Source organism: Amblyraja radiata, chromosome 5 (assembly GCF_010909765.2).
Source record: "Amblyraja radiata isolate CabotCenter1 chromosome 5, sAmbRad1.1.pri, whole genome shotgun sequence".
In the NCBI taxonomy this organism is placed as follows: domain Eukaryota; kingdom Metazoa; phylum Chordata; class Chondrichthyes; order Rajiformes; family Rajidae; genus Amblyraja; species Amblyraja radiata.
In genome coordinates, this window is record NC_045960.1 from 81,823,406 (window position 1) to 81,838,241 (window position 14,836).

The 14,836-nt window shown below is 40.4% G+C and overlaps 1 protein-coding gene across 3 annotated transcripts in view; it reads left to right on the plus strand.

The window, feature by feature from the left end:
- The window catches only part of adam17 (ADAM metallopeptidase domain 17), a 66,887-nt gene that overhangs the window by 16,906 nt on the left and 35,145 nt on the right, over positions 1–14,836 (plus strand). For all 3 annotated transcript variants that reach the window (XM_033021612.1, XM_033021610.1, XM_033021611.1), the window contains exons 4-8: positions 4,244–4,332; positions 5,360–5,546; positions 7,430–7,566; positions 8,836–8,925; positions 14,555–14,665. In XM_033021612.1, coding sequence (XP_032877503.1) covers positions 4,244–4,332; positions 5,360–5,546; positions 7,430–7,566; positions 8,836–8,925; positions 14,555–14,665 — 614 coding nt within the window. The remainder of the gene's footprint in view (positions 1–4,243; positions 4,333–5,359; positions 5,547–7,429; positions 7,567–8,835; positions 8,926–14,554; positions 14,666–14,836) is intronic.

The window sequence follows — 14,836 nt, forward strand, 5'->3', positions numbered from 1 at the left end:
GAAAATTTCATGACTGCAACTAATATATTTTTAAAAGGTAAAATTTTAAAACTTAAAGTAAGCTGATATATTTTAAAAAGAAGCAAGGAAACTAAATGGATTTAGGATCCATGTGATTTAAGATCAAATTGAGTGGCAGAAACGGCTAAGGAGATGGGTAGGGTGAAGGGGAGAGGGTGGCTGAATAGCAGTATCGCATCCCCATGTGCTGAAATTTCAGTACCCGTTTCTGAACTCTCCGAACCAGCTTGCCACTTTCGAACCTCTCAGCTGCCTGCATTGTGTATTATAGTAGATACCACACATGAATATCACTAATCCTAGCCTGTACTGGATTACAATCCCAACACATCCAAATGAAGTCAGCTGTTCTGCTTTCTTGTTGATGTTTCCTTTTTGTTTGATATTAAGGTTAAAAAGAATTCATCTGATAAGGATGTGAGGTTCCCCGTGTCTTTTGTGCCATGAATTTCTTTGATTATTACAAACCTGAGCTCAGCCACCATGTTTTCTGTAAATGCTTACAAAACATCCAGCCTTGAGTCAGGAAGACATGTTGCAGCTGTACAGGACTTTGGTCAGGCTGCATTTAGAATATGTGTGCAGTTCTGGTTGCCCCATTATGGGAAGAGTACAGAGGATATGGAGAGAATGCAGAAGTGGTTTACCAGAATGCTGCCTGGATTAGAACATGTTAGTTATATGGAGCAGTTGGATAACCTTGGATTGTTTTCTCTGGAGCATCAGAAGCTTAGGGCAGACATGTTAGAAGTATGTAAAATTATGAGGAGCATAGATAGAATAGACAGTCGGAACCCTTTTCCAGGGTGGTGGAAATGTCAAGGACTAGAGGGCATAGCTTTAATGTGAGGGTCAAAGTTTAAAGGAGATAGTAGTTTACACACAGGTGGGTGCCTGAAAAGCACTGCCAGGATTGGTGGCGAGGCAGATATGGTAGTAGCTTTTAAGAGGCTTTATTATATACGTACATCGGTGTGCAGGGAATGGAACGATCACATGCAATCAGAGATTAGTTTAATTTGTCATAATGTTTGACATGGGCATTGTGTCCAGGGCAGTCTGTACCTGGACTGTACCGTTCTATGTTCATCTCTATTACCTGCCACCTCACAGTTTGCCTCAGCTCAGTTTCTTCCTCAATATCTGACTAATTAGATAAAAAATATGTCTTTCCTAATTTGCTTTTGCTGATCTTCATTCTTTTGGGTTGTAAAAATATGCATTTTCATGTATGTTTGTAGGTTCAGCAAATCAAAAGTTCAGACCACAGTTTAATGCAGATTTTTGAGGTCAAAAGTAGGAAGAAGGTTGAGGTCAAACATGATTACAGCTGTTTAGCAAAGTTCAGCATTCAGATAAGAAGTACAGTTTTCTATGTCTGCAACATTCCCTGCTACCAAGCATTCTCTTGCAGAAAAATACTTCCTTGCAGCCAACACAGCCTCTACCATTTGTAAACTGTATCAAAGTTCATCAAGGCATTTTTGTCCTGTTGTTATCTTTCCCATGTCCGAGTGACCTTTCTCCTCTTCCTTCCGCTTTTCCTGACCACTAGAACCACTTCCTTAAACTTTTCTGCTCTTCCAGCCCTCTTCAACGACTTAAAACCATCTAAGAAGTTCCTCCTGATCGTTCTTGCTTTTTCTAGTCCCTTTCATTATTTCCCTTCCTCCTCACTGTCTTGTTTTTCACTCACAGGCGACTGCCCTTCAGAGAGTTCTGAGATATCAATATTATGGGTACAGTTGAAACACAAATTACTGCTGGAGTTAATTTTTGGGATTTGTTCGGATATTGAATTAATGTTTCTGATTTCCTGAACTCATTTCATTGGGAAGGGGGCGAGGTAAGTATGCTTTTGATATTTTGTAGTGTGATAAGCACTCTCAAAGCCTTCTGTGGGTGGATGTAAATGGTGGGGTTGGATTTTTTTAAAAGGCACATTCAGCGAGTAAGAGGATAAGTATGCATGATTCATTGTGATTGCATTATTCTTGAAGCTTTGCTCATGTGTTCATGAGTGGACACCGAGTCCTCTCTTCAGTGGCAAATTCTTGTAGTCATTAGACAGTTGTCTTCAGGCTTGAAAACCCTGCAAATAATTTTCTCATTCATGCAAGTACTATAAAGCTGAAAATATGAAATACAAACAGAACATGTCCAACAGGCCAAGCGATGGAAAGAAAATATTTTGGTTAATGGAGCAATGTTGCAAAATATTTCATTTTCCCCATGTCTGACCTGTTCAATGCCTGTTCTCTTGGGATTTTGATTTGTTGTACTTTTGAAGCTGAAGAAATTGCAAAATGAGGATAGCAGAAATAATTCGAAATTATTTTTTAATCTAAATTTGATTAGAAAAAGAAAACAAAATTAAGAAGATCATGTTGAAAAATATATTATATAAAGGCAAAAATTGAATATGAAAGTGCATTGTAATTGAAAATGTTGTCTATTCACAGATTAGTGTTCCATTAGTAAGAATGTTATTCTGCTTGGTTGTGATAGTGTTGTCAGCTGGACAGCTACTCAGTGAGACTTAAGAGTTCATGTAATCAGGCAATAACACATATTATGTAAAATTGAAGCAGAACAAAATAATGGAGCATGGACAAAATATTTAGTTTTCTAGCAGTCAAGTATTTCCATATAAATTCAAGAGGTTTTAAATGAGGCATTGCCAAAACATTTTACTTTATGAAGCTATAAATGAGGCGTCTGGAGATGGCAGTGCCAGTTTTCATCAAGGTAAAATCTGACCTTTGACATGTAACGTTATTACTAGAATTCTCTAGCATCAAGGTTGGGGTTAAGGGTCTCATCATTAAGCCCAAAACTTAATTTGTCCAGTCATGTCACTGCAAGAGAAGGTTAAAGGCTCAGTGTCCTATGGTGAGTAACTCGTCCCTGAACTCACATCTCTCCTCAATTTACAAGGCAGGAGCGTGATGGAATTCTCTCCATTTTCCTGGATAAGAGTAGCTTCAAAAACTCACAAGAAGCCTCACATCATCCAGAACAAAACAGTCCTTTGAAACACTATAAGCACTTACTCTTTCCTCCATTGGTGCAAAGTGCATAATCTACAGAATGCACTGTCGTTATAAAGGCTACTTTGACAACATCTCCCTAATCCCAACAACTACCACCAAGAAAAACGAGTAGCAGGCGCGCAGGGACATTTTTTCGTGGATACACCCTAGAAAGCATTTTATCAGGATGCATCACAGCTTGGTTTGGGAGCAGGACCATAAGAAATTGCAGCGAAATGTGGATGCCGTCCAGGCCATCATACAAACCAACCTCCCTTCTATTGATTCCATTTATACCTCACTCTGCCTTGGCAAGGCCAGCAGCATAAACGAAGACGACTCGCACCATGGCCGCTCCCTCTTCACCCCTCTCCCACCAGTCAAAATGTATAGAAGTGTGAAAATGCACACCTTCAGATTCAGGGACAGTTTCTTCCCAGCTGTTAACAGGCAACTGAATCATGCTACCACAACCAGAGAGCAGTGCTGAACTACTATCTACCGCTTTGGTGTCCCTCGGACTATTCTTGACCGGACTTTGCTGGCTTTACTTTGCACTAAACGTTATTCCCTTATGTATCTGTACACTGTAAATGGATTGATTGTAATCATGTATTGTCTTTCTGCTGACTGGTTAGCATGCAACCAAAAGCTTTTCACTGTACCTCGGTACACGTGACAATAAACTAAACTAAACTAAAAAAAAGTCCTCTAACTCCAAATCCGACAACATGGGAGTGTCTTCACGAGCAGGACTGCAGCCATTCAAGAAGGTAACTCATCAGCATCTTCTCAGGGCAGGTTTGGAATAGGTGATAAATGTTTGTCTTGATGTTGGCACTGCTATTTACTGCAAGTGAGTATTGATGCCACATAAATGTTCATGATTTTGTTATGGTTGCCAATTTTTTTTCTGTGATCAGTGAACTTTCACAGTTGCCAAAATAAGTCAAATTTGTAATTAGTATGTGTCCATAACAATGTGATATATTCACAGCATGATAAACAAGAGCAAATGTCAAATCACAGATCTTGTGTTGTGACTCAAATACATTCCTCCACTAACAACTGTTCAATTAACATTTTTATGCCTTAACTGAAAGTAAAATCATTGTAAAAGTTGAAATGATAATGAACTAGAAATTACATTGAAGAATCAGAAGTCTAATTGTACGATTTTTAAACAAAAGGTGAACCAGGTTCAAAAGTCCGTGCTCTTATTGACGAGAAGGAATTTACTGCCAGAATTATTACTGATGAAGGAGAATATAACATAGAGGTATTCGTGCCCTTAATTTACCCTTTTGTTTGGGCAAGGCTTGATAGACGTTCTGCTGCCGGGAGGCTTCCTGTATGCACTGCTTCTACTGATGTCTATGGTTTCCATCCCTAACATCATCCTCTCTATGTAATGTGCTAAAACTAATATACACTTAAAGATGAATGCAACAGTCAGAAAACATAGAATATTTATGTGCGTAAACCATAAGTTTACATTAAGTAATTTTATCATCTTAACTGTGCTACTTGTTAGTTGAGATTTAAAAACTAAACCATTTTCTCTTCATGACTCTTGCAATTTCTCCACTTCAAATATTTATCTGTTTTTATTTCTCCCTCAGCCACTCCAGAATAGAACATTCCCCCTTCCTACCATCAACTATGATTCCTCCTACCTTTTCTCACCTACTCAGTGATTTAAAAGTTGACATGAATTCTTCAACTAAAAGTAATTATCTCTAACATTTTCCATTTATTTGCATTTAGTGTCCTGGAACATTGTCATGATTATTTTTACACCCACAGTATTGATGGAGTCGATCCATGCAGGTTTTTTCTGGTTCTTTAGCATCCTTCATGTATTGTGCCCACAATGGCAGACAACAATTTGTGTCTCAATGCACTATTTCCAAAGTCAGTAATGCTTTTTGCCTTTTTCATGTTAGTGCTGCAAAATGTTCCCTTCCTGCAGCGTCCTGCTCAGGTACTGGTCTCATCCCATCTTCTCCATCCTTTCACCTCTACCTTGGCTCCTTTTCTGTCCTTTCCAGTCTGAAGAAGGGTCTCGACCCGAAACATCACCTATTCCTACTAATCAGAAATGCTGCCTGTTCTGTTGTTACTCCAGCATTTTGAGTCTATCTCCTTTTATCAGTTTGTCATCCCACACTCTTTTACTGTTCTGATTTGCAGATGCAGGTTCTTCTAACTTTACTGTCTTTTTATAATAACCATTAGAAAAAGCATATCTAAAATTTTATTGTTTAGATTTTTAATTGTATATTTGTATTTTAAATTATTTCTAGCCTCTATGGAGATATATTGATACTGCCCCAGTTGAAAAATTGTTGGCATACAAATCTGAAAATGTCGTGGAAATTGGACGATTAAAGTCATCCAATGTCTGTGGTTATATAAAGCTGAATGACTCAGAACTTTTGCCAGAAGATGATTATGATGAAGAGGATGATTTTGACATAGATGCCTCCACTGGTAGGTATATGTGAGAAATTGCTGTCTAATTGTGTTAATTTACACTCTCTTTGGCCACTAGTTGTGGCCTCAGGCTCATACCATAGATTTATTGGGGCAGTGTTGGTTTAAGTATAATACTGACATGCAGCTGTCAAGATGTCAGTGAGGGCTTTATCTCAAAAGCTTTGGACGTGTTTGTCTTATTACGCCAATTTCCATTGAAAATATTTATGCAGAATTTTTAATTTTGTAATTATTAATCTGGTGACTACTCAGTCATGAGTAATACTGCGTGCTTATTTGATGCATTTTTTCAATCTTAAGCTGGAGGCTAGTTTTTCTTTTTTCGGAGCATAGGTCATTCAAATGTCAGATTGTGTTGCATAAGCTGCCTTATATTTAAAGAATTTAAAATCTTCAACAGATGTTGATTATTATAGTTTCTTGTAGATAGTTTATGTGAACTTTTTTGAAATATGCAATGTTCATTTTCAGACCATTTTGTTAGATTACATATCATTTTGTAAATGGAGTTTAGAAATAGATGTCTCAACTGAATAATTAGATCATATCATAAATGTAGAAGGGTTGGTGAGTAAGATTGCTGACGACACCAAAATTGAAGGAGTTGCAAACAGTGAGAAATGTCGTCAGAAGATTCAGGAGGGTATTGATCAGCTGCAGAAATGGGTCGACAAATGGCAGATGGAATTCAAACCCAGCAAATATAAGATGTTGCACTTTGGGAGGTTCAATTTAAGGAGAGAGTATACGGTTAATGGCAAGACCCTTAACAGCATTGAAGTGCAGAGTGATTTGGGAGTCCAATTTCATAGCTCACTAAAGGTAGCAACAGAAGTAGATAGGGTGGTAAAGAAGGCATTTGGTATGCTTACCTTCATTACCAGGGGCATTTAATATAAGAGTCAGGAAGTCATCTGGCAGCTCTATAGCACTTTGGTTCAGCTGCATATTGGAGCATTGTGTGCAGTTCTGGTTACCCCAATACAGGAAATATGGAGGCTTCTGTAGAGGGTGCAGACGAGGTTTACCAAAATGTTGCTTAGTTTAGGGGGTTGCAGCTACCGGGAAAGGTTTGTGGCTGAAACTTACTACAATCCACCATTTTCTCTGGAACGTTAGAGGTTGAGGGGAGACTTGAGAACGTATATAAAATGCAAGGCTTAGATAAGGTCAGAACCTTTTTTCCCAGGGTGGAAATGTGCAACACTAGAGGACATAGCTATAAGGTTCGAGGGGGGAAAGTTTAATGGAGAAGTGCGGGGAAAGTACTTTACACAGAAGGTGGTGGGGTAATGGAATGCGTTGCCAGGGGAGACGGTGCAGGCAGATACGATAGTGGAGTGTAAGAGGCTTTCGGAGAGGCATATGGAAGTGCAGGTAATAGAGGGATATGGATTATGAGGAGCCATGACAGTCACGGCTATAGAACTAGCGGTGGAAACTTGTGCGGGATAACTATTTCTGACCAGAGGGGTGAATGGTTTCCTATTTTTAAATGTATTTGATTCTGTGATTCTATTGCATTAGACAGTGCATGTTTTCACATAGTGTATATAAAATATGAGAAACTATTGCTTGGACTAGCCATTAGATTTTAGCAGATCCATTCTACACAAATATGCTGGAAGCCATTTTCATTCTTCTGGAGATTTTTCCATCGGCAAAGTTCTATTTACAAAACAGCAGTTTGTCATTTCTAGTGATTGATGTTTTTTTTTAATTCTGTAAGGTGAAGTGTCTAATGAATTTTATACTAGAATGTTGAAGTATTTACCATTTTTTAGTTGTATTGTGCACAGCTATCTCATTCTAACCGCTATCTTGGTTTTTCAGGAAGATATAACTCGTCTCTTTTGAAATTTTAATTCTTTTGACAGAATATATCCAGCGACAAAAAAGACAAAAGGTTCCTCTAGATCCTGAAAAGAATACCTGTAAAATGCTAGTGGTAGCAGATTACCGTTTTTTCAAGCACATGGGGCGTGGTGAAGAGAGTATTACTATCAATTATTTGGTAAGGAATCCCTATGTTGAATAGATTTGAACGCATTTTCTTTCTTGTGCTGCATTTGTGACTGTTGTTTTACCAAATCCAATTGGTGGGTGAAATTTAAAACAAGTGTTAAAAATACTCAATGGGCTACGAGCTGATATGAAATATAAAGTACATTTATGTTGACTTGCAATGTAGATTTGAAAAAGCCTCAAATTTTGAAATGACCTCAATTTTGGATCAAAGTTACTTATCATTTTCTTTTTATAACAATAATGCCTGAATATGAATCCAGTTTAAAAAAAAGTTGCAACCTCAATTAATCTTCAGAAATGCAGTTGTATAACTGATTATATAAATATGGAAAGTTACATCATTTTATATAAATACTGGACAGTTGTTAGCTAGCAGGCAGTTTCATAACTGCAGTGTGTACATAAGCATATTATAGACTATCACACCTGTGCTCCGCAGCACAAATGTGTGGTATACACTTGCGCTATACCGTATTTACGTTATTCCCCTGATCATGTATCTGCACACTGGATGGCTCAACTGTAAACATAGAAAATCATGTATTGTTTTTTCCGCTGACTGGTTAGCACGCAAGGAAAGCTTTTCACTGAACCTTGTTTCTTCTGACAATTAACTAAACTCAACTCAACGCAACTCAACATTGAAAGTCAGATGTTACCACATCTGACCTCTCACTCCAACCCGAGACTTGCCACAGAATTAGAGGTATTCCACAGCTTACTAAGTGGAGGTAGCTGATACACTTAGTAAATCACAGCTCAGCTTTACGTCACCACTGCTGCCACATCTAGTCTGCCCCATTTATTTGAATGGGGCTGTTGGTCTTTGTTGAAAAGATAAATGGGGGTAAATGGTTTATTATTGTTTTATTTTTTTAGAATACATTTTAAGTATTTTAATATTTTTGTATTATTAATATTTAAAATTATTTGAAGCATGTGGCCTCCAAATGCCTCTCATCAGTATGGAGACATTTGGAAAAGTGTAAAGCCCTACTGGTCCAAGGGCTGGCCTAAGTTTGCACCAGTTGTAAGCTTCTCATCGCTCGTGGCTCACTCTGTCTCGAGGGATAGTCAAGGTAGTGGGGTTGGTTGTAAGGATGGCAGCTGTGATCTTCAAAAGGTAAGTGTGACTGGGGTGCAATTGTGAGGCATGGGCTGTGTCCAATGTGATCCTGGCCAATTTGAACATATTGTTTTTCTCATCGGTCAGTTCATGATTTAAAATGCTTATTACCTCCTTTTCTAAATACAGATAGAATTGATTGACCGGGTAGATGACATTTATCAAAATACCTCTTGGAATGATGCTGGATTCAAAGGTTATGGTGTGCAAATAGAGGAGGTAATTAAATTAATTCAAATTTTTTCCCCTGAATTTTTAATACATCTGCTTTTCTTGTCCCAACTTGGATGCATTAAGTTTAGTTCATAGAAACATAGAAACATAGAAAATAGGTGCAGGAGTAGGCCATTCGGCCCTTCGAGCCTGCACCGCCATTCGATATGATCATGGCTGATCATCCAACTCAGTATCCCATCCCTGCCTTCTCTCCATACCCCCTGATCCCTTTAGCCACAAGGGCCACATCTAACCCTCTTAAATATAGCCAATGAACTGGCCTCAACTACCTTCTGTGGCAGAGAATTCCACAGATTCACCACTCTCTGTGTAAAAAATGATTTTCTCATCTCTGTCCTAAAAGGCTTCCCTCTTATCCTTAAACTGTGACCCCTTGTTCTGGACTTCCCCAACATCACGAATAATCTTCCTGCATCTAGCCTGTCCAACCCCTTAAGAATTTTGTAAGTTTCTATAAGATCCCCCCTCAATCTTCTAAATTCTAACGAGTACAAGCCAAGTCTATCCAGTCTTTCTTCATATGAAAGTCCTGCCATCCCAGGAATCAGTCTGGTGAACCTTCTCTGTACTCCCTCTATGGCAAGAATGTCTTTCCTCAGATTAGGAGACCAAAACTGTACGCAATACTCCAGGTGTGGTCTCACCAAGACCCTGTACAACTGCAGTAGAACCTCCCTGCTCTTATACTCAAACCCTTTTGCTATGAATCTATGTTTGTACTATCAATTTTCAGCTTATTGCATTGATCAGAAATAAGCTTCTGAGAACAACTTCTTAAAGGATTTATTTTTCAATCTTTTAGTTAGAGATTAAGCATGGAAAAAGGCCCTTCTGTCCACTATGGCCACGCCGACCATTGATCACCCATTCACACTTCTGTGTTATCCAATTTACACATCTACTCCTTACACACAAGGGGCAATTTCACAGAGGGCAATTAACCGATAAACCTGTCTTTGGGATGTGGGAGGACCTAGAGGAAGCCCTCACGATTACAGGGAGAACATGCAAACTCCGCACAGACTGCACCTAAGGTCTGGATTGACCTTGTGTCTCTGGCGATGTGAGGCAGCTGCTCTACCAGCTGCGTCACTGCATTACATTTGAAGTTTCAGTAGAAGTGAACTGTAATCTATGTAAGAACTAACCATTATTATGTTCCTTTCTGCTGATTGAAACCTTGGTGAAAAAGTTCATGTTGTTATCGACTGTCCATTTTTCCATAAAATGTATTGGAGTGCTAGAAATGGGAAACATTTCAATGTAATAATGTAATTAACCCACTGTAAAAGTCAAGTGTCAAAATTCAGCAGTAGAGATATGTTACATAACTGGGTAACTAGTGACTATACAAAGATCATGTCAGCAAACAAGAATCTTATCGTATAGCCTTTAGTTTAATAAAATGTGATGTGTCCTTCAGAGCTGGGATAAATAGACCACACATTAGTGAGATTTAGGCAATTTAAGAAAAAGAGCATAAGAAATAGATGCAGGAGTAGGCCATTCAGCCACTCATGCCAGCTCTGCTTTAAAAGAATCGTGGCTGATCTTTTATCACAGTGCCATTTTTTGCTACTAACCCTCCTGCAAATATATTAATCGCCTCCTTGAATAGACTTAGTGGTTCATAGATTCACAACTCATTGACTGTCAGCACTTTTGGGTGAATTCCAAAGATTCACTGCATTCTGTGGGGAAGAAACTTCAGTTTTGAATAGCCAATCCTTTACTGTGAGACTGTGGCACGGAAGCCAGGGGAGTGTCTCTCTGCAAGAACCATGTCAAATCCTGCAGGAGTATTGAAGGTAGACAAAAGTGCTGGAGAAACTCAGCAGGTGCAGCAGCATCTAGACTCTTGCTGAAGGCTCGCGATGCCGCTTTTAGATCCGGCGACGCTGAGGGATGCAGCTCATCCAGGGCCAACCTGAAAAAGGGAATCAGGAGCGCAAAACTCAAACACAAACAGCAGATCGAGGAGCATTTTCAAAACAACTCCGACCCCAGACGCATGTGGCAAGGCATCAAGTCCATTGCCGACTACAATAAAGTTAACCCCCCCCCCAGACAACGCCTCCCTTCCTGACGAGCTAAACTACTTCTATGCTAGTTTTGACCGGGACAACAAAACACCAGCCATCAAAGCTGCCCCACCCTCGAACGAACAACCCCTCAGTCTCTCCACCTCTGCTGTACAAGGCGCACTGAGCAAAGTGAATGAGCACAAAGCTGCCGGCCCCGATGGCATCCCCGGGCGTGTGCTCAGGGCATGTGCTGGACAACTATCCCTGGTCTTCACTGACATTTTCAATCTGTCACTGGCCCAGGGTGTCGTCCCTACTTGCCTCAAGACCTCAACCATTGTGCCAGTGCCCAAACAGTCAGCTTCAGGGAGTCTCAACGACTTCCGCCCAGTGGCACTCACCCCTGTCATCGCGAAGTGCTTTGAGCGGCTGATCTTGGCTCACCTCAAAGCCAGCCTCCCCCCCACACTGGACCCCCACCAGTTTGCCTACCGGACCAACAGGTCTACAGAGGACACCATATCTGTGGCCCTACACTCTGCCCTGACCCACCTGGACAACAACAACTCCTACATCAGGTTGTTGTTCATCGACTTCAGCTCCGCTTTCAACACTGTCATCCCCGCCAGCTTGATCACCAAACTCAGCGGACTTGGCATCACCACCTCCCTCTGCAATTGGACACTGGATTTCCTCACCAACCGGCCACAGTCTGTTAGGATCAACAACCTCACCTCCTCCACTCTAACACTGAACACCGGCGTGCCACAGGTCTGTGTGCTCAGCCCTCTCCTCTACTCCCTCTTCACCCATGACTGCATCCCTAAGTATGGCTCCAATGCCATCATAAAATTTGCCGATGACACCACGGTGGTAGGACTGATCAGCGACAACAAGGAATCAGCCTATAGGGAGGAGGTCCAGAACCTGGCAGCCTGGTGTGCCAATAATAACCTCGTCCTCAACTCTAAGAAGACGAAGGAAATCATCGTTGACTTCAGGAAGACCAGAGGTGGCAGACATACCCCCATCCACATAAACGGGACTGTGGTGGAGCGCGTCTCCAACTACAAATTCCTCGGGGTACACATCTCAGAGGATCTGTCCTGGTCCCTCAATACCACCAAACTGATCAAAATGGCGCAGCAGCGCCTTTACTTTCTGAGGAGGCTCAAGAAAGCTCACCTGTCCCCCCAGATCCTGTCCAACTTCTACCGCTGTACCATCGAAAGCATCCTGACCACCTGCTTCACGGTATGGTACAGCAGCTGCACCACAGCTGACAGGAAGGCACTGCAACGGGTGGTGAAAACCGCTCAGCACATCATCGGTGCCCCGCTCCCTGCCATGGATGCCCTCCACCGCTAACGGTGTCTGAGACGGGCCGGGAAAATCATCAAGGACCCCTCTCACCCTAACCATGGACTGTTTGCCCTCCTCCTATCAGGGAGGCAGTACAGGAGCCTCAGGTCTCGCACAAGCAGGCTGAGGAACAGCTTTTTCCAATAGCACCATTACACTGCTGAACTCACAGTCCCGTCGCTAGCTATCTTTAGACTCTCCCATTTGTATACATTTATTTGCCTATATACCAGTTTAATTCATCCACAGTCCACACATTGTTAACCAGTATTTTTATTTCTACTATCTTGCACTATGACCAGACGCTAAACTGCATTTCGTTGTACCTGTACTCGTATTTGTGCAATGACAATAAAGTTGAATTGAATTGAATTGAATCTATGGAGCGAAGGAAATAGGCAACGTTTCGGGCCGAAACCCTTCTTCAGATGCAGGTGTATTGCACATTGCTGAGATCACTTCTCGGTCTTCTAATCTCAGTATCAGCTTAATCTCTTATCGGTCCTCGTAGGACAATCAGCTCACTCCAGGAATGAATCTGCTGAGCTCATTGCATTCCCTCCATCTCGTGTGTCCTTGTGAGGGAAAGCACTGAATAAAATATTCTAGGTGTGTTCACACCAAAGCGCAGTATAATTTCAACAATACGTCTCTGTTCTCGCATGTCCTTCCTCTGACCATAAAGGCCAGTGTACTATTTTCCCTTCTTAATTACTGGCTTTACCTGCATGCTGACTTTCAGTGGTTCATGCACATCTAACCTGGAGATGAAATGTGTGTAAAATGCAAAAGGAGAAGTTTGCTTTACAGTAAATAATAGGATAAAGGCACTGGAGAGAAAGGATCTTAATTTGGAAAATCAAGTAGAATCAATTTGGGTAGAGCTCAAAATTAAGTGCAGAAAATATTGGGAAATGTTGATGAAAGCACCTAAGCTATACTGGTAATGTAGAACATAATATGGATCAGGAAACTAGAGATGTATGCAACAAGGATAATGCAATAATCAGAGGGAACTTTAAAAAATATATATATTTGTCTGCAGTAATAGAGTTGACATGGCTTTGAAAGATAAATTGTGTTAAACATATTTGCTAGAACTCTTTGAGGATGTAACAAGTAGAATTGACGGAGCGGAAGCCATAGATGTAGTGTTTTTGGATTTTCAGATTGCATTTAACAAGGTGCCATATAATGCTGGTTAACAAAATGAGAGCTAACATTGTGTTAGTACAGATTGGGTATCGCATAAAAGGGAAATTTGGTATGCAGGTTTGCCAATATATGTGGAAGACCTGGTTGTGATGATGGTATTTGGACTATGTAACAGGATGTGGGCAGGTTGAATGAGTAGGTGAAAACTTAGCAAATGGAATTTAATGGGGGGGAAATGCAAGGTTACGCACTTTGGTAAGAAGAATCCAAATGCAGGCTGTTATCCAGTTAGTGACAATTGTGGTTATGCAAAGTACAGTAGGATCCAGACATTCTTGTGCACTATTTCCTGAAAATGAGCAGGCGAGCACAGCTAGTGATTAGGAAGTCAAATGGAATATTGGCTTTTATTGTAAGAGGTTTGAAGTTTAGAAATGGGAACTATTATTACAATTGTACAGGATACATAATACCATGTATAGCTTATTGAAGGCAGTGCAGAAGAAATTCAGCAGGCAATTTCTTGAGATTAGAACAATGTCCTAACACAAGAGGCTAATAAAATTAGATCTATGTTCTTGGGAGTTGAGAAAAGTGAGGATTCATATTATAGATACATGTAATATCCTGAAGGAGCATAAGAGGCAAGATAGTGAGATGTTTCCACGAATGTGGTAACATGATTAGGGTCTTGTCATATGTTGGACTTGTTCACAGGGGATGGTGAATCTACCCTTGAGCGATATTGAACTTAGATCATTGGAGGCATTTAAAGAGGAAGTACATATTTGAAGGATCAGGGAAATGAGGCCTAGTGGCAATTGGCACTGTGGGGCAAACCAGCCATGATCACATTAAATGGCAGGGCAGTTTTTGAGGGGCTCAGAGGGCTCTTCCTGTTCTTGTGATACAAAGATGAGTGGCTTTGTTTTCACCTTCTTCCTATTAAATCTGTCTTAAAACCACCCTGTGCCAAAGCTTTTGGTCAACCTTTTTAGATATATTCTTTGACCTCATCATATGTTTACCTTAAAGGAACTATTTAAATGTGTGTTTATTCTTAATTGTAGATCATCGTTAATAAAGAACCAACCAAGGTTTTTTCGGGTGTGAGACACTATAATATGGAAGGGACCCATCCTGGTGGCAAAGATGCTTGGGACGTTAAACCTCTGTTAGAGGTAAGGGGAAATTAATAAAATACTGATTTTAAGGTATTAGTTTTGTTGGACACCAGAGCTATCACATAGATCTGAATGAAAGCAGGTGCACTCTATATATTGCACATAAATGTCTCATTGGAACAAATTGCAGTTTTATTTTTAAGACATTTTGAAATCTATTATGTATTG